This window comes from Morchella importuna, assembly GCF_003444635.1.
Source record: "Morchella importuna strain M04M26 chromosome Unknown Morimp01GS032, whole genome shotgun sequence".
Classification (NCBI taxonomy): Eukaryota; Fungi; Ascomycota; class Pezizomycetes; order Pezizales; family Morchellaceae; genus Morchella; species Morchella importuna.
Window position 1 is genome coordinate 89710 of NW_025763429.1, and position 22994 is coordinate 112703.

At 47.2% G+C, this 22994-nt stretch overlaps 5 protein-coding genes across 5 annotated transcripts; 4 read left to right on the plus strand and 1 right to left on the minus strand.

Moving 5' to 3' along the window:
• Positions 1–540: 540 nt before the first annotated feature.
• LAJ45_08821 (uncharacterized protein) lies at positions 541–3002 on the plus strand (the record flags this gene model as incomplete). The annotated part of the gene is made up of 9 exons (XM_046118370.1): positions 541–603; positions 676–781; positions 944–1095; positions 1180–1671; positions 1736–1850; positions 1908–2052; positions 2116–2216; positions 2269–2606; positions 2664–3002. The coding sequence occupies 9 exons, from the start codon at positions 541–543 to the stop codon at positions 3000–3002; spliced, it is 1851 nt and encodes a 616-aa protein (XP_045968326.1).
• A 658-nt stretch (positions 3003–3660) lies between these two features.
• On the plus strand, positions 3661–4612 carry LAJ45_08822 (uncharacterized protein; the record flags this gene model as incomplete). Its single annotated transcript, XM_046118371.1, has 3 exons — positions 3661–3725; positions 3888–4456; positions 4518–4612. 3 exons carry the CDS (start codon positions 3661–3663, stop codon positions 4610–4612), a joined length of 729 nt encoding a protein of 242 aa, XP_045968327.1.
• A 140-nt stretch (positions 4613–4752) lies between these two features.
• On the minus strand, positions 4753–5800 carry LAJ45_08823 (uncharacterized protein; the record flags this gene model as incomplete). The annotated part of the gene is made up of 3 exons (XM_046118372.1): positions 4753–5220; positions 5321–5446; positions 5576–5800. The coding sequence occupies 3 exons, from the start codon at positions 5798–5800 to the stop codon at positions 4753–4755; spliced, it is 819 nt and encodes a 272-aa protein (XP_045968328.1).
• Positions 5801–14432: 8632 nt separating this feature from the next.
• LAJ45_08824 (uncharacterized protein) lies at positions 14433–14937 on the plus strand (the record flags this gene model as incomplete). The annotated part of the gene is made up of 4 exons (XM_046118373.1): positions 14433–14494; positions 14578–14635; positions 14708–14757; positions 14847–14937. The coding sequence occupies 4 exons, from the start codon at positions 14433–14435 to the stop codon at positions 14935–14937; spliced, it is 261 nt and encodes an 86-aa protein (XP_045968329.1).
• A 1667-nt stretch (positions 14938–16604) lies between these two features.
• LAJ45_08825 (uncharacterized protein) lies at positions 16605–20698 on the plus strand (the record flags this gene model as incomplete). Its single annotated transcript, XM_046118374.1, has 5 exons — positions 16605–16638; positions 17078–17255; positions 17372–20259; positions 20316–20431; positions 20486–20698. The coding sequence occupies 5 exons, from the start codon at positions 16605–16607 to the stop codon at positions 20696–20698; spliced, it is 3429 nt and encodes a 1142-aa protein (XP_045968330.1).
• Positions 20699–22994: the final 2296 nt, after the last annotated feature.

The window sequence follows — 22994 nt, forward strand, 5'->3', positions numbered from 1 at the left end:
TTACCGTGTGTGTCCCTCCCCTCATTCCCGCTTCTTCTCCACTTGTTGCTGCTGCTTCCTCTCTTCTTGACATTTCCTCCCTCTCCTCTGACACCCCCCTCCCCTCTGCCCTCTACCCTCTTTGCTCGCCCGCTGCTGCTTCGACCTGTTGGACGCTATCGGTCGCAGCCCAGCAAGCAAGCATAAGATACCATAGTACACAGTTTATTTCATCAATACCCCCAACCAACTCTTGTTAGTAATTCTTGACTTGCCATACCACCACCCCCATCCCCCCCCTTATCCGATATGATTGCCCCTCCCTGCACGATACCCTTCAACGATCTACCTACTCAGCGAGATCCCCCCCACCACCCTTGAGGCTCTTCAACTAATTCCATCCCTCTTACATTTCATAGTGCCCAGTAAACCTCTCGATTTCCCTCGAGCTACCTCTAACAACAATAGTATCCTTCACCTAAGACACCTCCATCGATCTCCTATCGAGATCAATAACTACGCACGACCCTAACAAGCTGATCCCTTGCTCCTCTTTGCACAATGGATCTTCAGCCCGCTTCCGATGAGCTTTACCCAATAGCTGTCCTGATAGATGAACTAAAGGTTGGAACTAACCTGGCGATACTCGGCGAACATTGTTGATTATGGAGCACAAGTTACTAATGGAGGCTGCAGCATGACGATGTTCTTCTCCGCTTGAACGCTATCAAGCGTCTATCGACCATCGCTCTCGCGCTGGGCGCAGAACGAACCCGGGATGAACTCATTCCATTTTTAGACGGTACGCATAATAGTGAATGTCAAAAAATAATGATGAAAAAGCAAAGAGAAAAAAAGAGACAGGGAGAGGAGAGAGAGAGGAAAAGAGAAAACAAATAAACCAAGCATCATGCATTTTCATCCATTCGAGTAGTGCTGACTGGCGTATTTTCATGGGCAACAGAATCTGTAGAAGACGAAGATGAGGTATTGACTGCTCTCAGCGAGGAGCTTGGAAATTTTGTGGAATATGTTGGAGGTCCTGAACATGGTCACGTGCTTCTCTCACCTCTGGAGAATCTTGCTGCTATTGAAGAGCCACTTGTGCGTGAGAAGGTAGGTTTATGAAGCTTCAACTTTAATTTCCTTGGCGTATCAACCGAGTTGCGCCTCGTATTCTAGCCCTGACAAGTATCATAGGCAGTCGAATCACTCAACAAAATATGCGATGACCTGTCTCAAGCTCAAATCGAAGAATATTTTATTCCTCTTGTCATTCGTCTTTCAAAAGCCGATTGGTTTACTTCAAAGATCTCGGCGACGGGTCTCTACACGGTCCCATACTCAAAATCATCCCCTCGCTCCCAGGATTCACTTAGATCGCAATTCTCCCAGCTCGTACACGATGATACCCCCATGGTACGAAGACAGGCAGCTACAAACCTGGCAAAATTCGTCAAGGCTATGCCCGCTGAGTTGGTAGCTAGCGAGATGATTCCTCTGTTCCAACATTTGGCCCAGGATGATCAGGACAGCGTAAGGTTGTTGACGGTGGAGGTTTTGATTAGCATTGCGGAGGTTGTGCCCAAGGACCAACAACAAAGTCATTCAGTCCTCTTGGCTATTCTCAGAAGCTTGTTTGGAGACAAGAGTTGGAGAGTCAGATACATGGTTGCGGACAGATTCGAGAAGGTAATTATTGGTTATGCTACAAGGAGAATGTCAGATTCAACTGACATATCGGATTTTTGCTTAGCTTGCGAAAGCTGTCGGAGATGACATTGTTAGGCGCGATCTTGTTCCTGCTTTTGTCAAACTTTTGAAGGACTCCGAGGCGGAGGTCCGAACTGCTGTTGCCGGACAAATCCCAGGTAATCATTTTACTCCATTATTCAGTCAAAGGGACAGATAAGTTAAGTGAAATGTAGGATTCTGTGGGTTGCTTGACCGCCAGACTCTTTTGGATGAGATCATGGGAGCTGTTGAGGACTTGGTCAGCGATGGCTCCCAGCATGTCAGGGCCTCTCTGGGCACGCAAATCAGTGGACTTGCCCCCATTCTTGGAAAGGACGAGTGAGTGAATCTTTGTCTTTGAAGCTTGGAGAGTGCTATACTAAGTATCTTTTCGCACTTTAGAACAATTGCGCACCTCCTGCCAATGTTCCTACAGATGCTCAAGGACGAATTTCCCGATGTGCGTCTACACATCATCTCAAAACTGGAGCTTGTAAATGATGGTAATAATGGCTCTATTCTTCTATTTATCTGGATACTGATATCTTTTAATAGTTATCGGTATTGAGCTTCTTTCTCAATCCCTCCTTCCAGCTATCGTCCAATTGGCCGAAGATAAACAGTGGCGAGTAAGATTGGCGATCATTGAATACATTCCCCTCCTCGCCAAACAGCTAGGCGTAGAATTTTTCGATGAGAAGCTCGGAAACTTGTGCATGAGCTGGTTGGGAGACACTGTCTTTTCAATCCGTGAAGCTGCAACTCAAAACCTGAAAAAGTTGACAGAGGTGTTTGGCGTTGAATGGGCTAGACAGACTATCATCCCTAAAGTTATGGCTATGGGCAACCAAACTAATTATTTGTACCGTATGACAACCTGTGCTGCGATCACGGTAAGTGCATTCCCCGTTTTTCTCTAGCAAATCCTTTGAAACTAACGGAAATCCCAGACACTCGCCCCCGCTGTCAATATCGCGGTCATCCAAGAATATATCCTACCCATGATCAACCAGCTGATCGATGACCCAATCCCCAACATTCGTTTCAACGTTGCGAAGTCTTATGGAGTTCTTATCAATGTTCTCCGACAGCTCCCCGCCGAAGGAACCTTGGCGAGCCTGCGGCCGGAGGATGCAAACAATGGCCCATGCCCTGCAGGTTTGGAGTTGATACAGAAGCAGATCACTCCAAGTCTGGAGAAACTGCAAGGAGATGAAGACGTAGATGTTCGATTTTTTGCGAACCAGGCATTGGCCAATCTCGGGGAATTGATGCAAACTTCTCCGTAGACGATCTCAGGGAGTGGAACTGGGCAAATAAATTCGAGGTCTTTTTGTTTTTGATAGATCGTTGGGTATCCTTTGTGTGTTTGAAAAATTATTGCGGGACCCGAGCTTAAGTGCTTGAAGAAAGGCATCTATTGATTTGCTCCGAAACAATTAGGAGGAGAAGAAGAAGAAGTGGGGTGGAAATACCGGATTTCTTAGTCGTGGCTGAATGAGTTTTGTAAATCTGTTTTGCTACAGGTACTAACTCTAGATATGCTAGTTGCAGAAAATAATTGTGAGTGGTAAAGATAAATATAAACAAATTTTTTTTTCCTCTGTAACCACTCCGTTCTTATCGTGTGGGTTTAGAGGTATTAATTCATGCCCTATCACTCGGAGGAAACGACCTTCTTCACATGTTCACACTCGCACTATTTTCATTTCTAGTGCCAACCTGACCCTTCGAGAGACAACAGGCTAGAATTCTGAACCTCAACCAGCATCACAGAACGCTGAGGTTGAGACAAGACTTCTGCACGCTTGGCAGGGTGCGGAGCCGCACTCCTACCCCACCACGCATGTGCACTACCCCGCCGGTGTCCCATAGCGCGTCCCCAATATCAAAAAAGCAATCGGGTACAATATCACTCATCCATATACTCATAACACCGCTGCAATAATGACTTCACCTCCAGAGCCCACCAGCGAGCACTTAAACCCCAGCAAGCTGGGCACCAAGGAATAGTGGGTCCCTCCTCTCCTTCCTTCCCTCCCTCCCTCCCTCCCTCCCTCCCTCCCTCCCTGCCTCCCTGCCTCTCCAGCTGCAGCTACCATTGCATCATTAGCTATACCAGTAGTGATCTCAAACACAATCTACATACAGACTAACACCCGCAAGAACCACAGCTGGGACCAAGCCTACGAGACCGAATCCCACAACTTCTCCGCCGACCCCACCAACGAGGGCCAGATCTGGTTCGACGAGTCGGACGCCGAGTCGCGCATCCTCCGCTACCTCTCCTCGCAGGACCTGCCCGCCTCAACATCCTTCCTCGACGTCGGCACGGGTAATGGGCATCTGCTGTTTGAGCTCGTCGAGTGCGGCGAGTATGATGATGATGGGGGTGCCATGGTGGGGATCGATTACTCGCCCAAGGCTGTTGAGCTCGCGGAGAAGATTGCGAAGGAGAGGGGAGTGGAGAAGAGGGTGAGGTTTGTGGTGGCGGATTGTGTGAAGGATGAGTTGAGTGCGGCGGAGTGGGTGCCGGAGGGGGGGTTCGGGGTCGTGCTAGATAAGGGGACGTTTGATGCGATTTCGTTGAGTGGGGAGGTGCTTGAGGATGGCAGTGGGAGGAGGCTATATGAGGGGTATACGCAGGGGGTGGTGGGCGTGATGGCGAGGGGCGGGCTGTTGGTGGTCACCAGCTGTAATTGGACGGAGGAGGAGCTGAAGAAGAAGTTGTTGGTGAATCAAGGTGGGTTTCTGGTTGTGTTTGTGAGTGATGTTTGGAGGAAGTGCTAATAGCTGTGTGACAGATCTCGAGTACTACGGGAAGATATCCTATCCTTCTTTCTCGTTTGGGGGAAAGACGGGGCAGGCTATATCTTCAATCTGTTTCCGCAGGAAGTAGAGTATAGCATTGTAAATAGAATAAAAATAAAAGTCTATAATTCCAGAGCATCTTCAGAAACGATTATGGTATCTATCTCTAGCTAGCATGCACCGCGCAAAAGTAAAACAAAATCTACAAAACTCCCCAAGTCCACACATTCACAACTTATGTCTGAACACCCCAATCGCCAACCACTGCTTCCTCTCCACTGGGTCCTCAAACCCTCTATCCCTAACCCACTCCCTCTCCACCCCCTCCGTATTCCTCTCCCTGATGGGTCCCACTAGCTCCAGCCCGGCCCTCTCCGCAGAGTCAAAGAAGTTTGCAACCTTTGCCCTCCCGGTATGGTACCCGGCAATTGCGAGACAGAGCCCTCCGTCTTTGGCCAGCAGATGTGCGATCGACTTGCTCAGATTATCGTGCTGCCAGTCCATCCAGAAGCAGTCGGCCGCAATGACCCGTGTGAACCCGCCCGGGTTCGCCGTGCACAGATCGTCGCTGAGCTCGCCCCACATGTGGCCGGCGACGGACACCCGCTGGCGGTCGGGTGGGGAGGTGATGTTGGTGTCGATGTTTTGGCTGATGTTACTAATGATCTCGTCTGCGGGATAGTCCGATATTACCGTCTGCATGTTTGACAGGTTCATTAGTTCAAAATATTCCCTTCTCTCAATAAAGCCAATAACCAATAAACCAATAACGAATCCCGGAAAAAGTTCAATATACCTGTTTAGCTCCTGCAAGCACCGATATGATACTTGGCAGCCCCGCGCCCGCCCCCATCTCAACTACCGTTTGGTCCTTGACATCAAACTCGCCCTCCGTGATCATCTCAGCAGCTTGAACACCCGCCTATATTCCCAGACAAACCTGCCGCGCGTTGATCCCTCATTAGCCCCCTTCCCCCACGCAAAAATCCTCAAAAGCCGCTGCGTCATAAAAAAACACTTTATAACCGGCGGACGGAGCTATATTACGTGCATTCCAAAGAAAGTGCGAAAAGAGGCTGTTGTTCTCCTTGTCCGGGTCTGATAGGCGCAGCTTTATGTCGCCGTATACATCGGACTTGTAGAGGACATAGTGGCCAGGCTCGCCGTGCTGGTTGCGCGCTTCGGCGAAGATGGTGAAGATGGACTGCTCGAAGATATCGACGTCCTCAGTCTCGCTGCCGCTGTTCTCAAGCTCAACGACCTTGTTGGTGAGCATTGTATTTCTGGGGTTAGAAATATATGTAGTCGAGAGCACGAGGTGAAGGGATAATGCGTCGTCGAAACAAATTTTATTGTTTTACTGCAGTTACCCCACATAGATACAAATCAATTATGACGGTGGGGTGGTGGATGCAAACCGTGGTTTTGGGGCTGCTGTAGCTGGACGAGGAACGAACACATCTCTTGGCAACTCTCCCACTCTGGTTAGCGGCTGGCGCCGATGGGGCCAATGATTCGCCAGCTGCATCTCATTCGGGAAATGTCGGACTGGTCATTGGACGTCGTTAGTAAAACAGGTTTGTCAATATTGGGATAGGCACCAGTTACTGTAGAAAGCTTCTTTTGGAAGACCTTCTTGTAACTCATTCGCCACTCGACGAGGTGTACCGTTACCTAGATAAATTAATAGCGCATAGTGCTCGATAAATCGGCCGTTTCTTGTCCTATACCTTGCAATAGAATAGTATGGATGTATCTTCAAGGTAGTGTACTTAATTACTCTGCCCGTCTGCTGTGTTCGACATGCACTGTAAATCCTGTTCAAGGACACATATACTCGTATCTTCCTGACGTTTTTAAACTGGGCCACTATTGCATACACCAAAAATCATGAGCTTGGCGTATTTTTGTATGGTATGCAATATTCGTCGCGTCCACAAACGTCAGGAAAATACGAGTACATGTACTGAAGGATATGTCAAGGTACCAGCCGCATTGCAGCGCTGTAGAAGTTAGCGAGCAAGCTTATGTCACTCTTGTTACTCCCAACGGCTGCCTACGTCCGGGAACGTGGATCGCCAGCACGCAATGTCGATACATGCATTGAAGATGGTGTGGGGGGCTATATTCGAGTAGAAATATTAGCCTCGTAGGTAGTAGAGTTGCAGATCTGGCCTGAGTAACGGGCGGATACCGGTTCACAGCCGTCATCTCTATTCCATGTCCGTTAAAAGACAGATCCACGGGAAATTCTTATTCACTGTCTGACACAGCTGTGCAGTGCAAAAGCTGCAAGGGTATACGGTAAGAGTCTGCATCCGTTGTACACCACGTGCACGTGTGGCATTATATATATTAAACTTTAGAAGACTCACAACAAATGGACATGGGCACATACATTCTGTACCCTGTGCTTCTAGCCCACATATCGTAACCCGTGTCCACGATATTTACGCTTATTCTCTGACATGGCCGTACTCATGTCGAACCAGTCTTTCCAGTGATTCGTGTGTTCCGGTGGGTTAGCTACTTATATGACTTTTGATATAATAACAAAGCTTGGAAAACGTTACGTAAACTCAAAACTTACCGGCCTTGAAAGAAGAAAGAAAAAAAAACTATCAAGCATATATCAGAGAACCAACGGCCTAGTAGGTATAGAATTTAATCTCTCCTGAGCTCATGATCCCTAAGATACGTCTGCAACCTTGCGCTGCATAAGGTTAATTGCACAACTATTAGTGATCATGTGCTATCACTCGCATTACATAAACTTTCAATGTTAAGCTTTTGCGCCGTAGGACAAGATATATGAATAATTTGACCTGTTTTAATAAACATTTACCTAATTGGGCTCCGAAAATGATCTTCGGGGAACTCACCTCTGACAGGTCGGAGCCATGCGAGTGATGTCTCGTGATTAAGGCTCTGAGTAAACCTTGGGGTGCCGGCCGGTTGGTTACTAACCATCTGGAGACGCATCAACGTAAAGTATTCCTTTTTTAATAGTGAGGAAGGTGGAGTCACATTAGTGACTTTGCGTAACAAGAGTACATATACTCACGTAAATGCCTTATAGGATAAACAAATTATTACGAGACAGAAATGGAAATTATAAGTCATTCCATGCATGGATTTTCGTATAGTTCAAAACTTATAGTTATAATAGCGGATCTTCAAATAATGTTCCCCTTAGACCACACATTTTTATAACGGTCTAGTGGTTCTCAGAGGCTCGGATCAACCGGGCACTAGCAATTAACATCCCAACCTTCGGGATCCCCAGACCCAGGAAAGCCCATAGGATAAGACAAAAAGTAATATAATAATTGGCCCAATGTATAGGCGCTAGTGATGTGGCTTGAGAGAAAAGGGAGACTACCATAGATACCCTTGGAGCCCACATACGTACAGGCTGACGCAGGGGACATTACAATGATAGTCCCGGTGAGACTTCCTTATATGCAAGATAGAGATGCATGACCTCCCCATCTTATAGTTTAATTTCCTTTTGAACATGGATCATAAGCTGAAATGAGATTCCCATCTCGCCGAGCTTGATTACTTGTGCTCTGGTATGGCTATACCAATTGGAGTCATAGACCATCACTCGGTCTTCAAGCACATTTTATGATGAGTGCCCGACTTGCCGAAACCGAGTTAAAGTATGTTTCCAACTTCATAGAGCATTTATTCTCTACCCAGATGTAACAAGCAGCATGCAAGAAGTAGAGTAAGATCGATAAGCACGTGCAGCGCCAGGTAGGGTAACATGGTGTCAGTAGCTGTTGTGAAGTCCCTAGCTGAAGAATCGCCGGTCCTGTCACTGGTACGGATCGAGATCGGGACTCGAAAAAGCAACCCTAGAATATACGGCCAACCAAGCATTTCAATACCACCGTTAAAACTGTCAAAAGAAAGAAAAGAGCACCGTTCGTCACGACTACCTACCCGCAAATTCGCTTAGTCTACTGTGTGCCCAAAGCCTCTCCGTTTGTTTTTTCCTAAACGTCACCTCAATGGTTTTTCCGTAGGGTGAAGGGCGAAGGGGGTTACTTTTTAGCCGGATACACCGTTGTCATTACAGGCTGCAGCTAGCTACACAAACAAACTGTGGAGAACTGTGCGAGACGACTGCTTAAATGAATGTGATATCTGTCTAAGACTGGGCCAGAAGTGAATAGATCGAGCCCAAATTATGACCCTAGCAGCTTGGAAGCAGACAATAATCGATCCTAATACTGTATCACGATGGCCATAAAGACGTGCTGGAACTGCAGGGCTAATCACTTCGCGACAGACAACCCATGCTTTAGGGCTACCATTCGAAGGGTTTCAGACAGCCTGACTTTCCGCAAAAGTCCGACTTCATTTGTTTACCCCCGAAGGGACCCGGGATGGATGGAGGCTCCAGGGCCCTCCTTATCACTCGGCCTGCCTGATAATCGAAAAGGTGTGGAGTCGCTAGAAGATCGAGTCCCATGGTCAGATCGGAGAGCATGCATCCATGGCCTGAAAGCGGGTGCAATATGATAACACCGTTATCAAATGCTGTAGGCATTCGTCGACGCGTGGTGAGCGGGCATTGCTACACGCCGTTCTGTAGCTTTGCAATGGGTACAAAGTCTAGAAGTCACTTTGTTTTGTGATAGGATACTATGGCCACGTTTACCTTGTTCTCATCCATTTGAGCAACAAGAGGGCTTACCCTAAGTTTGAATGTTTCCTCATACTTGTGCCTCTCCGGCATGAAGCCGGGAGAACGACAGACAAACACAAATGAAGCCGAGTTGTTGATGTGCTGATGCATAGCATAAATTCATTTTATACCTATTCATTACGTCCTACTGGCTCGAAGTGGATTATTCTCTATAGTTCTAGGCCCATGGTTTCTAGAGTATGTACCTATGTAGGTACGTTCAACCACAGCACGTAGGAAGCTGAATCGTGAGGATCAGTACCTAGTACCTCAGACGGACGGCTACCTATATAAAAGCATCAACATATGAGACCAACCCCTCCCCGGACATCAAATATCAGTTTATATTCCCAAAGAGAATCATCACCTGTATGAAAGAAATAGACTGACTCCTAAATTTGATCCTCTTGGTTTTGCAGCCAGGGAGTCGATCTTCAGCTGCACATGGGAAACGTGTTCTTGCAGAACCGATAAAAGCGTCTCACAGAACGCAAATAGACCCGCTTAGCTGTAGATCATCATCCTGGATGTTTTCCTCTGTCGTCTCTGCGGGGGGTAGCCAGTAATAATCTATGCTGCAATCAATTGATTATTTTTACAAGCCACGATGCATGGATCCCTAGCCATAATCTGGAGTCTAGATGTAAGGGCCCACCCAACAGGTACCAGACCAGGACATTAAGACCAACATACCCGACTGGGGACGCTCGGACTCAAGAAAGCACGATCCAATATAATTAAGTATTATGAAGGTGCCGGAAAGCCATTTTCTCGATTGCTGATATTTAGGGCGTTGATATTCATACTGATTTGAAACAGAAATGAATTTAGATAATGCGCTATGCTGATTTGTATTCAAGGTAGATTGGCATGCAGTGAGATTTCAGGATGAGGGTGTTATTTGATAGATCTTTTGTGAAATGCTACCGCTGTGGGAGTGTCAACGGAGTATTGGTTGAGCTAGCTAGTCAAAAACTGAGAACTGCGCGTGCTTCTGAGGAGTTCTAGCAACGTCATCAACATCCTCAGTCCTAGTTTTATTCTTTTCTTTTTACAGTCCCTCTACTCCATCATTCTTACTAGAGCCACTAAATGGGATGTGTTCATTACTACGCACCAAAGCCTCTACTTTTCGTTAAGGTGTCTTTTCTGGGCCTGTTATAAAGCCTTCGAGTATTCTTCGTGCTGTTACAGCTAATCCACTAGCTAATAATCCAATCCTGCGTAAGACCCAGTAACTCCGGTGGAATCTAAGCTGCCAATACTGGTCATGATATGTGAGTGACAACACAGAGTCACCTTTGTTTATCCACAGAGATAATATCACCTCCTTATGAGGTTTCAGGAGACAAATATGATAGACACGTACTTGGGAAGGATGGGAGAAAATATGTTATGATACAGGAGTATTATTTGATTGCTTGGTAGTCTCCCCGTCCCGCCGCCGCCAACGATTGCCGAGATACCTAACGCCGCTCTTCTGGAAACAAACCAAAGCCGCCGGTCTTCGGAAAATACGAAGCGTATATCCCAGGCTGAATATAGAAAGACCTAATGTAGCACAGAAGACTACGGTCTACCTACATGTAAGAATCCCGGTCAAAATAACCGGGGCGTCATAATCACGGAACATCCGGATTCGATCGTTCCACCTCGGTCCAATTTCGGCCGTGTCACCAAGGCATTGGGCCTAGGGTGACAAAACTTACCATTATGATCATTTCCCTCCCTAAGCCGTAAGTAAACAACTTCAAGAATTTATTTTAGCTATAAAGGCCTCAATAACGTCATGAATAGGGACTCCGTAGCTCAAATATCACTTTTGCCCTTGGGTCACTGGCCTTTGCATTATGATAATCTATAAAAGATACACAGCCCCAGACAAGGGATCTTCTGGTGGTTATTTAAGAAATGCTGAAGCCCATAAATTTCTCCAATCAGCTCAATTACATGTCTATGCTACATGTAAGCTTCGAAGTTTGAACTCATACACATTGAACAAACCTGTGTCACTGGATCCTCAGGTATATCTACATACTGGCGACAAGCAGAATTAATTCTATGAACTCAGTAAACCTTAATTTTCCGAAATTGGGTGCCACCACAAGTGTGAAAAGGCAAAAAAAAAAAAAAAGGGTCAACCCTGAGTCCCGGAGTCAGCACACCCACCCTAGCCACCCAACCCTACCGCAGTTAACGCGTGGGTGCCCTGGGATTTGTTTCTTTTTCGTGGTAGAGGCGAGACCAGATGACATCAACTATTCAGCAATGGGAATGGTTTAGTTTGCGAATGGGTGCCTACATGCCTGGTCCGTGCAACGATACGATACAACAGTGTTTTAAACATGCCCGCTGAATGCCCGCCTTTCCCGCCTGGCCGAAGCTGGAGAAACGCTTACTAATACAGGCCTGTTTTTTCGCACAGGGCCTTCCAAATTCCTGCATTTGGCCTTTGTAGGTGCACCATGTCTTGAGGCAAGGGGAGTTGTTCCTTATCCCAGAGCACGTTCCCCTTGACCACGACAACACGTTGAAGCAGCTCTTGTTGTTGTCCTCTCCTCCGAAGAGTCAGCAGATCATGTGGACATCATATTGATAACGGTCTAGCTAGATTGGCTGTATCTTAGGCGGGCTGCAGTTACGGTCTTCACTTTTTTTTTGCTACATATGTTGAGGTACTCCATGAACGAGACGAGCCAATTGCGCCATGCGTGCATTAGAGAGTTCAGAGAACGAAGCGTTGAGAAAAAGAAGACAAGACAAGACAAGGAAGCTAGGAGGAATGAAAACTCTGTCGGGGCAACGGGGAAGGATGCCCCCAAGTTAGGATATTTAGAAGATTAGAGTTAATGGGCACGCTGGTTTGCAGGTTCCTGTGTTCCGGAGTTTAGACCGGATCAAATACATAGGTTTCACATCACTCAATTCGTCGAAAACAATTATTTAGGGAACAAAGAGGAACGAACTTAACTTTGAAGACCGACTTGGAAAATCAAATGATCTTGATTAAATAAGCACTGGTATGGTCTTAAAAGCACTTTTGGAACTTTGATGCCTATATTTTTTGCCTACATCCTGGCGCATGCGCAGTCACTCGCTTATTTTCTCTCGCGCTTAGAAAATACATGTAGTAACCGAAGAAAAAGTCATAGGGCCAACCAAGTCAAAGTCAACTTCAAGCTTGAGGAATCAACTAACGGAACTCCTAAGGTGAGCTAGTTTTGTTTGTAGTGTTAGAGAAAATTTCTCTCTATTCTTTGAAATTGGTCGAGGCTCAACAACAACGAAGGAGCGAACCAGCTTTCTTCCCGTCGTTTCGACAAGACAACATGTAACATGATGCTACATACATTACGTAGAGGGAAATGTGGGGGAATACACAAATATGCACAAAGAAATTTTTTGATTATTATCTCCTCATCACCACCAAACGAAGGAATAGAGGATGGCAGGCCGGTAGACTGGAGACGAACGTTGAACTCGGGTCCGCTGTACCAAATCCAGCGGCCAGGGCGGCGGGCAGAACGCAGGTCAGGTGCTACCACATCAATGCTAATGAGCATGGTTGCTATGTCTTGATGGATTGAATAAGGGTCTGAAACGAGAAAAAAAAACATGTCACGAGAGCCTAGTGTAAGCTGAAGGTAGATGGTTCACTATTCAGATGAGACGGGTGTTGGTTGTTCCGGTATTGTACCTACAATGACTCTAACCTATCATAACAACAAAACCGATTGACAACTAGAGAAAACAACTGTCACGCTCCCCCCATGAAACATCCTTTCCTTCTGTCTCTGGATAACGTGGCTACATACACCTCCATGACGAACGACGATATTCAGGAATATATCGTTCTTGATCGAAAGGGAAAAACGATATTGTTAATAGGATCGATCTTATGCCGAGACCTGTAGAGTACCGGTAAGCGGTCTTCCTTACAACGTCTTGCATGCACCCTTTGTTGGTACATGGAGTACCTAGAGCAGTTAGGGGTTTTGAGCGCCATCTGCGTCTAAGACACACCACTTCTAAATGCTACTGCAGCAAGGCCAGGCTGGATTCTATCAGAAGGCATGGGGAATCATTCAAGTAAAGTGTAATAACCTCAGAAATCTTATTGTAAGTTAGTATAATTGAAGCCTTAGGATCGTATCTAATTATTAGGGCGAACTCGGAAGTATTTATGGTATAGGGACGGTAGATATGAGCACTCAGTTGTAGCCACATGTATGTCTGAGTAGAGGTTACTCTACTACATGTATGTACCTCCCTATTATCAATACTTGCACATGATTCGCGCGCACAGAACGCGGGGAAGCGGGGCTAGGGGCGGATATATTTTATGACAACTCGTTTTTTCTTTGGTGGTAATTCTCGATAAGAATTGCTTTTGAGGGGAGGAGGTTCAAAAATTTAGTCTTGGGCTGGTGAACCTGAACCTAGAGGTTTTTTTTATTTTTTATTATTCCCTTTCAACCTCCGCTCGGGAGTTGGTGGAACGTAAGGAAGAGGAATAGCTTGATGGGATCTTCGTGCAAGGTTCGCAAGGAGAGAAGATGGGTAGGAAGGGTCCATCTCGCATCCGGACCAGGCTGAATGAAGCTGGAAAACGTAAGCGGTGGAGGGGAAATTGACGTCAAAAGAAAAGATCTCCGGTTAAGAAGATACGCTATTAACTCTAGAACCGTGATGTGTGGACAGGGCATGGTAACTGCGCGTAAAGTGGTGTGGTTCACATTCCACTTCAGTCTTAGAGAGAAGCACTGAACAAGGAGAGATTTATCTCAGGGTATGAGTAGGAGCAGCGTACCAGGCTACGGACAGTATGAGTACTTGCTCTACCCTAGAGTAAGCGCATGAAGAAGACAGGACGAAACAAGTTTCGAGGTTTGAATGCGCAATTATACGGCAGATATCGTGCGTGCTAGTTACCGTGCATCAAGCTCAAGCAGTTACCCGCAAAATAATAGTTCATCTGAGCGTGGGGAGAAAGATCAGAGAGAGGGGTGACCCTGTATAGTATGTAGACTACCATGTGGGAGGCTTCCCGGGGAGATATCTTGGAGCGGAAATTGAAGTGATGATGATGAAGTACGTATCATTTTTATTTTATTTTCTCCTGTCGAAACATCTGATCAGTCTGATTTGAATTCTCGGCGGGGGCCCTCATGAAGCCTTAGGCCGGGAAAGCCGGGGGTGACGGTTTTTTATGAAGCGGCGTTATGAAGCGGCGAAGAGGGGGTTTTCAGGAGATCTCCAGCAGATGATTAGGTATGAGAATGCCAGATGATGATGATGATGGAGGTGAGTCGTGAGTGGATGAGAAAGCTGACAGATTTGCTTCTGTCGAGCAGCTCCCCATTGAATAAGGTTTTAGGAGAGACGGTGAACGGACCCGTGAGGCAGACTACCGTATGTAGGTACAATGTAACATGTGCTCTAGCTCTAGATATGATACATACATGATCCATCCATACGATGTAGTCCGTGAAGGGACGCCCGGGACCTGAGAAGACGAATTCGCGAAGAAGCAGGTAGGAAACCGAACCTAGTTTGGTTTGGTGTTGCTTCTGTGAGTTGTTACTCACTTGGGGGCTTGCTCTGCTTACCAACTGTGGTACAGGAGGACAGGACAGGAAGACAAGGTCATGAACGTGTGTTCAAGCAGGGACGTTATTGACCTTTTTGGGGAGGGGTTCGTGATACCGAGATGAATCGTCTTGTTCATCGACGCATCTGGATGTTGGTCTGTATGATTCGATACAGGTACCGACAGGTACCTACAGTAGGTACACTTACCTACATAATACCACTTTGACCTTTTTATCAAGTCGTTCCAAACATTGGGCCTAACTCGTTTGCGAGTGTTCTCCTTCCTCAGTGAGAAATATTACTCCCAATATCATTCGGGGTTTACGGCAGTGGGTACATGTAGCTATGGATGTATGGTACCTACATGGTCTCATTCCTTATTCTCCTCCAGACTCCTGCTGCTCCTCACCAGGTCTTTCGGGTCGTTGCCCGGCCGGCCTTTAGTCGTTGAATCCGTCACCCTCGCTTGGCTACATTCAGTTCTATTCCTGGGTTGGGCTGGGGGGGGGGGGGGGGCGTTCAAGCAAAGAGCCTCTTTGTGTCTTGTCTGTCCGCCTGTTCTGTCTCTCTCCCCACAACCCAAGCAGGCACGCACTAAGGCAAGTAAGTATTCTACTTGCCCACAGTGGTAAGACGCCAGCCACCCACCGCTAGGTCCTGCCTGGTCCACCACTCACTCGCTCACTACATGTACTACCGCTGCTACCACCGCCGCGGATACGGAGTGAGTGAGGGCGTGAGTGATTGAGGGAGTAGTGAGTGAGTGATAGAGAACCTTGAGAGAGAGAGAGAGAGAGAGAGAGAGAGAGAGAGAGAGAGATAGAACGCCGCGCCGCACAACCACCAAGCAGGCACACTCACTCGTTCACGCTTTCTGTGACTCTATCATCTGGCGCCTACAGTCCCAACTGCCTACAACACATCACGCTCACGATCTATCCATCCTTCCGTTCCTCTCTCACCATCTTCACCACCTCTCACCCATCCTCAATCCTCAATCCTCCTTCCTCCCTCCCTTTATACCTCTCTCCCTCTCCCTCTCCCTCTCACCTCTCATACCCCCCCCCCCCCCCCCCGCGTAATCCCCGTCATAGCCGCCGTCTTTGTTGCACTCGTCTGATCTATTGCCACTGCTGCCCAGTGTTCAACCAAGACTTCCAAAGCAGCAGCAGCAGCAGCATCAACCACTACCCGCAGAAGTAGCATTAGCAAAAAAACAACAATACAATAGAACTCACTTCACTCTCTAATCAGTGCAGATTAAAACTTTCGCTACGGTCACTGGCACTCACTCACTGCACTCCACACTCCCGCCTGTCTATCAATCAATCAATAATCCAACCAGCCAGACAGCCATACACCGTCACTGCCCCCCCCGGTCACCCCCCAACCTCCCACTCATAATCCATAAGCCCCCCTCCCCCCCACCTCTCCCGGCCCTCCATATCTTACCCACCATCCCTTCTGAATTACATAGACAGCCTGCATTTTAAAACTCCCGTCGACAAAACCGGCCGGCTAAGCAAGGCGATATAATCCTGAACCCATCCTGCGGACCTTTTCTTCAGTTTTTTTTTATTGTATCATACATTACCCTTTACCAACCCGCGCGACGAACAGAAGAAAAAAGATTACAAAAAAGACAATTATTTACAGAAAGTGATAGGAAAGACACAGCACAGATCGCAAAGAGAAACAGATTCGTGGAACTCTCTCTTGGCTCTCTGCGGCGTCGTTTTTCTTACCGCAAGATTCTACAATTCAAGTCTTCTAGCTTTGAGAGTATTTAATGGAAGGACTCACAGTCTCGAATAATCGCAATGGTGAGTCTCAATATTATTTTCCGTGGTTAGGAGTAAAGTGCACCTTTTTTTTGTTCCACATCAGTACCAGTGTCCTGGGAAAGAGAGGAGCACAAGATAGAGAGACAGTGTTCCCCTAAATATCTCATTTCCCCTAATAACTACTCACGCGTTAATTAAGTTCTGAGAATTCTTGGTAGCAACGACCTCACAAAAATTTCTCAGGACTTAATTAACGCGCGAGTATTCTTTCCGTCTTTTTCAGAGGGTGGTAAAGAAAAAAAAATATGGAAGAAAGCTGCTGCCCTCCCCCGCTCCTCCCTTCCTTTGCTCTCTTGTCTGTCTCTCCCCCGCAGAATGCGTGGTCTATGTACGGCATGTTGTACATGCACGATCACAACTCTATGTACTTGCTTATCGACAACGGCCCATGCTGACGACTTCCCCCCCCCCAACGCAGGCGAAGGCTCAGACTCCGTGGGCGAGATCATTCGACCCAAATCTACTCCACCAGTAAAATCAGTCAGCCTTAATTTCCCCCCCAGCGGTAACGACGCCGGCTCTTTATCGGTTCGCCCAAAGATACGGTTCTCGATAGATTCTGGTGCTCCACAACGGATCGTCGATCCCTTATCTCAGTATGTTGTTATTTCTCATAAGCTTTTTTTTTCTTGTCTACCCTCAATCCATTGGAGGGAATTTTTTAGAGCTCGTGAGAAGCTGAACGGTTTTTCTTCTTCTTTTGTACTTCTAGTAGTCCAGTAGCCATTGGTGAAGGTGACCATTTGTACACTTCCGGCCTACGACGGATACGACAGCAAGTGCCCCCCCCTCCTGGCGCGCAGACCTTCGTTATCCCCAATTCCATGCACTCAAAGTCAGTGCCTGGAACCCGAGTAAATTCAATCTCATTCCCCACATCGCCAACGTTGGGGTCATGCGAGGACCTTGCACGCTTTCCAACAGAGTCGCTACATTCATTCTCGTTTGCAAATCAGTCTGAAGACCTCATCCATAGCAGACAAAACATCCTTAAGCGAAGCATAGAGTTCATGAGGGACAAACTGGGATGGGGAACGCAATCCCCCATGATAGCGTCTGCCCAAGCCAGGATCGATGGAGACGAGGAGGTAGCGAGTATAATAGATCTGCTGCAAAAAGCTCATCTTTTGTCCGAAGAGAATATCCCATTGATGTCAGGGCCAGTCTCGGGGCCTGCTGAGGTAGATGGGAACCCCTTTGAGCAGAGTTTTGGGCCTACGGCTTCTTCGAAGGAGAAGAGGGGAATTGGCGCGACTATATCTGCAAGCTCTATCAATGGAATGGGGACTAGATCTGAAGGCACATCCCGCTCGACAACCAACGAGTCGACATCCACCTCACACAGCTCCCCGCCCCCGACTCGAAGAGCCAGTCTGAAGAGGACCTATACCGATACAACACCTCTGACAGTGCAGACGAAGCTTTATGAGGCACTCGCACAGCCGTATCTAGCCTCCGATGTCCCACAGTCTGCGAACGGGATGGGCCCGCGGCCAATGATGAGCAAATCCTCCGTCCACGGTCATACAAGCCGGTACACTCCTGCGTCACAAGCGATTTTCACAACCGAAGCGCACCACCCCTGGACAATTCTGGCCGCCAACGATTTGGCTTGCCTGGTTTTCGGTGTCACCAAAGCTGAGGTTCGAAAGATTGGGATTCTGGAAGTTGTAAGGGAGGAGCGCCGGGAGTGGCTCGCAGCTAAACTTAATTCTGGAGAGAATTCCTCAATGTCGTTCCCCTACCCGCACAGTCATCACGGGTCACCGAACGTCACCGGAGCGATGCTACAGAATGGCACGTTTGCTGGTGGCAACAGGAGATCCAAGACTGATATATTCTATACCAGCTCCCCACGGAAGAATGGCGACTTACCCAATGGTGGAAACGCAACCCTTCACCATCCACAAAACAAGTCGAGGGGAGTAATTCTATGCGGAGACGTCGTACCGATCCAAAAGAGGAACGGTAACACCGGAGCCGCCAGTTTGTGGGTGAAGGAGAAGAAGGGAGGATTAATCTGGGTTTTGGAGGAGATCAGCGAGGATGTAGCATTCTTGTACGTTTCAGAGGACGAAGGCACAAAAGGAATGGCCATGCGCTTCACCGGCAACGTCAAGAACATCTTTGGAGAGGAGACTCTTCCCGAGACTGGTGTCGACGTTTCTGACTTGATTCCGATGATTCCCAAGAGAGCTGATGGATGCGTCGACATGGATCAGACTGCCATGATTCATCAGTTTACAGCGATAAGCATGGATGGAATGGCGATTCCCTGCGGTGTCGAGCCTTTGCCTGACCGAAAAGCCCTTAGAGTCTCGTCGTTCCCCCACATTGCCGGTATCATCGTGCTCTCGGCTTCAACTCTGAGAATCACAAGCTCCAATGCTGTGTTTTCTGCTGCGCTTTTTGGGCAGTTGACACCGGTTGGGCTCGACATCAACGAGTTGATTCCGCAGTTCGACCGAATCCTCAGATTCCTCGTAGATGAGGACGGTGTTAATCTTGTAGATGGTATGGTCATCCCTGAGCATTCCTTCCGAAAGGCAAAGGCTATGATTGCTTTGAGGGATGGCAAGGAGGACGCGATCGCAGTTTTCTCAAAATCAAGTGGTCTTCCAGCCAGACATCGTGATGGTGCAGAGTTGAAGGTAGATGTACAGATGAGGGTTGTGATGTCAGAATCAAAAGATAGGGAAGAGGTCATGATTGTAGATGATGAAGATGAGCGAAATGGTACTACGGAGAAGGGCCAGCTTGTGTACGCACTTTGGATCACGTACTCCCGACACCTACACGCGGCATCCCTAGACATAGATCCGGCCTCTGCAGCTTCTCGACGTCCGCTGACACCACCAAAGAGGCCCAGCCCAGGTCAGCCGAGCACTCCTACAGTTCCCAGCTCACCTGAGGACCCAGGCTCTCCCGCCAATCTCTTAAGGGAGCTCGACGCCATTCAACAGTCTCCAACCCCACCCAGCTCCGACGACGAGTGTCAGTCCCCCACCACCCTCAAACACGTACCCTCAACTGCATCTATCGGAATGTCTAAACGAAAGAAGGCTATCTCAGACTTTGTGATCCTGGAGGAAATGGGCCAGGGAGCCTATGGTCAAGTCAAGCTTGCAAGATACAAGAGAAACCATGCAAAGCGCGTCGTCCTCAAATATGTAACTAAACGCCGTATTCTCGTCGATACATGGACGCGGGACCGAAGGCTTGGAACCGTTCCTTTGGAGATTCATGTTCTGGACTACCTACGAAGAGACGGACTTAAGCACCCCAATATCGTTGAGATGACCGACTTCTTTGAGGACGACATCAACTACTACATCGAGATGGTCCCTCACGGCCTCCCCGGAATGGATTTGTTCGACTACATCGAGCTGAAGGTCAACATGGACGAGGACGAGTGCAGAAGTATCTTCGTGCAGGTGGCTAGAGCGCTTCATCATTTGCATATCAAGGCGGGTGTTGTGCACAGAGACATCAAGGATGAGAACGTGGTTTTGGACGGCGAGGGCAACATCAAGGTTATCGATTTTGGAAGCGCTGCTTACATTCGGAACGGGCCTTTTGATGTCTTCGTTGGTACTATTGGTATGTGTTGAGCTTGTGAACTTGAGGGAAATAAAAATAGACTAACAATAACTTAGATTACGCTGCTCCTGAAGTCCTCGCCGGAAAATCTTACAAGGGCAAAGAACAAGATGTCTGGGCGTTGGGTGTTTTACTCTACACCATCTGCTACAAGGAGAATCCGTTCTACAACGTGAGTCACCCTAAAAATAGTTCTTGAGGATTACTTTCTAATCGAAATGTCAAGATTGATGAAATTATGGATCGCGAACTCCGGATTCCCTTCGTTATGTCTGAGACCTCGCTCGACTTAATCCGGTTGATGCTCGACCGCGACGTTGAGCGAAGACCAACAATCGAAAAGGTTCTGGCGCATCCCTGGTTTGCGGATCTTCCTGGACCGGAGGAAGCGCTCTTGGCCGAATCACCTGTACTGGCCAGCTCTACAAAATCAGACTAAAAAAGAAAAGAAAGGGAAGGACGCGCGACTTCGTCACAGGACATGTATAGTACAGGGAAGATGTGTATGCGTTTGTCTCCATTCTAGACGGGATTGGGACCTGGCGACTGGGCACGAGGTTGGGTGCAAGGTCATCGATAAAACTAGCCTTTCGTTGCTTCTTTTCATTTGCTTTTTCTGCTTCTTTTTTGCTTGGAAATGGGGTTTCGTTTTGGCGAGTTGGGGGCAGGTTTTTTCTTTTGTTGCTTTTTCTCTCCCTTTCTACTTACTTTTCTCATCGTGCCTAGGCTTTTCAAAAGATTTGCTTTTGGTTTCTCTGGTAGAACAATCCCCTACTAGAATTTGTTACGTTCTGTGTAAAGACTTTTTAGTTTACTTTTTTTTGAGAGTTCCTTCTTTTTTGTTTACTTTTTTTTATACTCGTATTTCCTCGTTTTTTTCTTTCCTTTGTTTTGTTTGTTTTGTTTCAGCGCAAAGATGGGAACTGGAGTCGATTACGGGTTTTCGTTATGTTACACTGGGAAATTTGCAATTGCATTCATTGCATGAGAAGAAGAGACGTATGAGGAAATTCAACTAAGAAGTGGGGACAAAAAAAGAGAAGATTGGTTTTTTTTACGGAAAAATACAATGTGGATTCGATTCATTCTTTGATGATGTTTCTTGATCTTTAATTTTGCTACTATGCGGGTTTTGCTGGTACACTTATGTTGGATGGGCCTATGTCTATGGGGGCCGGAGTTATGGGTTCATTGTCACGAGATGAGAAGGGAGATTGGTTAACGTTTACTTACTACTACTCCTGTTGTTTTAATAAATATACCACATTTCGATTAACTAAATACCATCTGCGCTGATTGTCTCCTTCCACAGCATTGAACATCGTCACTTGGTATTGACCGAGTACGTACCAATCCATGACATCAACATGAGCGAGTCTAGTCTTAGAGACAAAGATAAGGTACAGCTGGAATAGAAACCGATTGGGCTGTCGTGAGTTAGTTATTGTCTCGGGAGGTTATTACATCGTGGTGCACATGCTCGGCTCAACCGAAGTAAGACCCCGCGATAAGCTCTTTTCCCCACCCACCATCAACCAAGATCTCACTCGCGGGGAGGGCCACGTTGTTTTGTGGGATCGACGCAAATGGGGGTGGATTTGGTTTCACATGGGATTTTGACGACGACATGGCTTAATAAGGGGGAGGGTTATGAGGTGAGACAGCAGAATGCTGTCTGGGAAACAAGATTTCTCCCTGCCTCCCGGGCTTTGCCGGTGCGAACGCTGAAAGAAAGAAAGCTGGAATTGGAAGCCGGTGCTGACTGGCATGAAGGAACTAATTGCTATGTGCAAGCTTCGAGCTGCGTGCTGACTGGATTGGACAGCTACCTAGAAGTGGAATCACAACGCAACGCAAAATCAAACCTTTGCCTTAATTATGTGGGGAGCGAATTATGTTTCCCCCTCTGGCTCTTCTGGAGAATAACGTTTACTAGTGGGGATTCTTTGCGGTGTCATGGTGGTCGTATGGCACATGACTGCTGACGATCATCAGTTAATTAATATAGAATGAAATACAGAAAGGAATCGTCCCTGCCAAGCCTAGATTGGCCTGCAAATCATCTTTCAGAGTTTATCTATATATATACTGCTCTGTATATTGAGATCTGTATAGCCATAGGGTGTTAAGACTCCTTCATAAGGCAGTGCCACACACGGCCATGACTTCCCAACAAACCAGGCGAGACCGGCCAGGCACCTTGATATATCCGGTCTGTGTCTAGGCACAAGGGATGTAAGGGCGACGATCCCTGACGTTTCCACGGAGGTATTCCTATGTGATTGGAATATCGGGGCAGAGTTCTCGAATAATCGATGCTAGAGCATGTAGAGAAGCTACTTCAATAACATCTGTTCTATGATCAGGAGACTAGACTATATCCCCTCAATTTACTAACACCTGATGAGTCATAGTATAATTTGAATGTACCAGTACCATTGGATGCCTGATAGATCAGAGGCCCTTGCCGTAGCTAAAGAGCCCATCCTGTGATTGCTCATGTCCTAGACTTTATTAAATCCACTTTTGAATTGAGAAGATGCAATGCTCTATCTTCTACAGGTAGCTATGAAAGTATATCAGCAATTCAGGAGTAAGAAAATCGAAAGACACCGAGCAAGAAATGAACTAATAACCCTAATAACCTTCCCGGTCCCGTCAGTACGAATACGCAGTTATTTAATATTATAGTTTTCCACTTCTGACGCCTTTAGAAATATACATGTAATCACAGC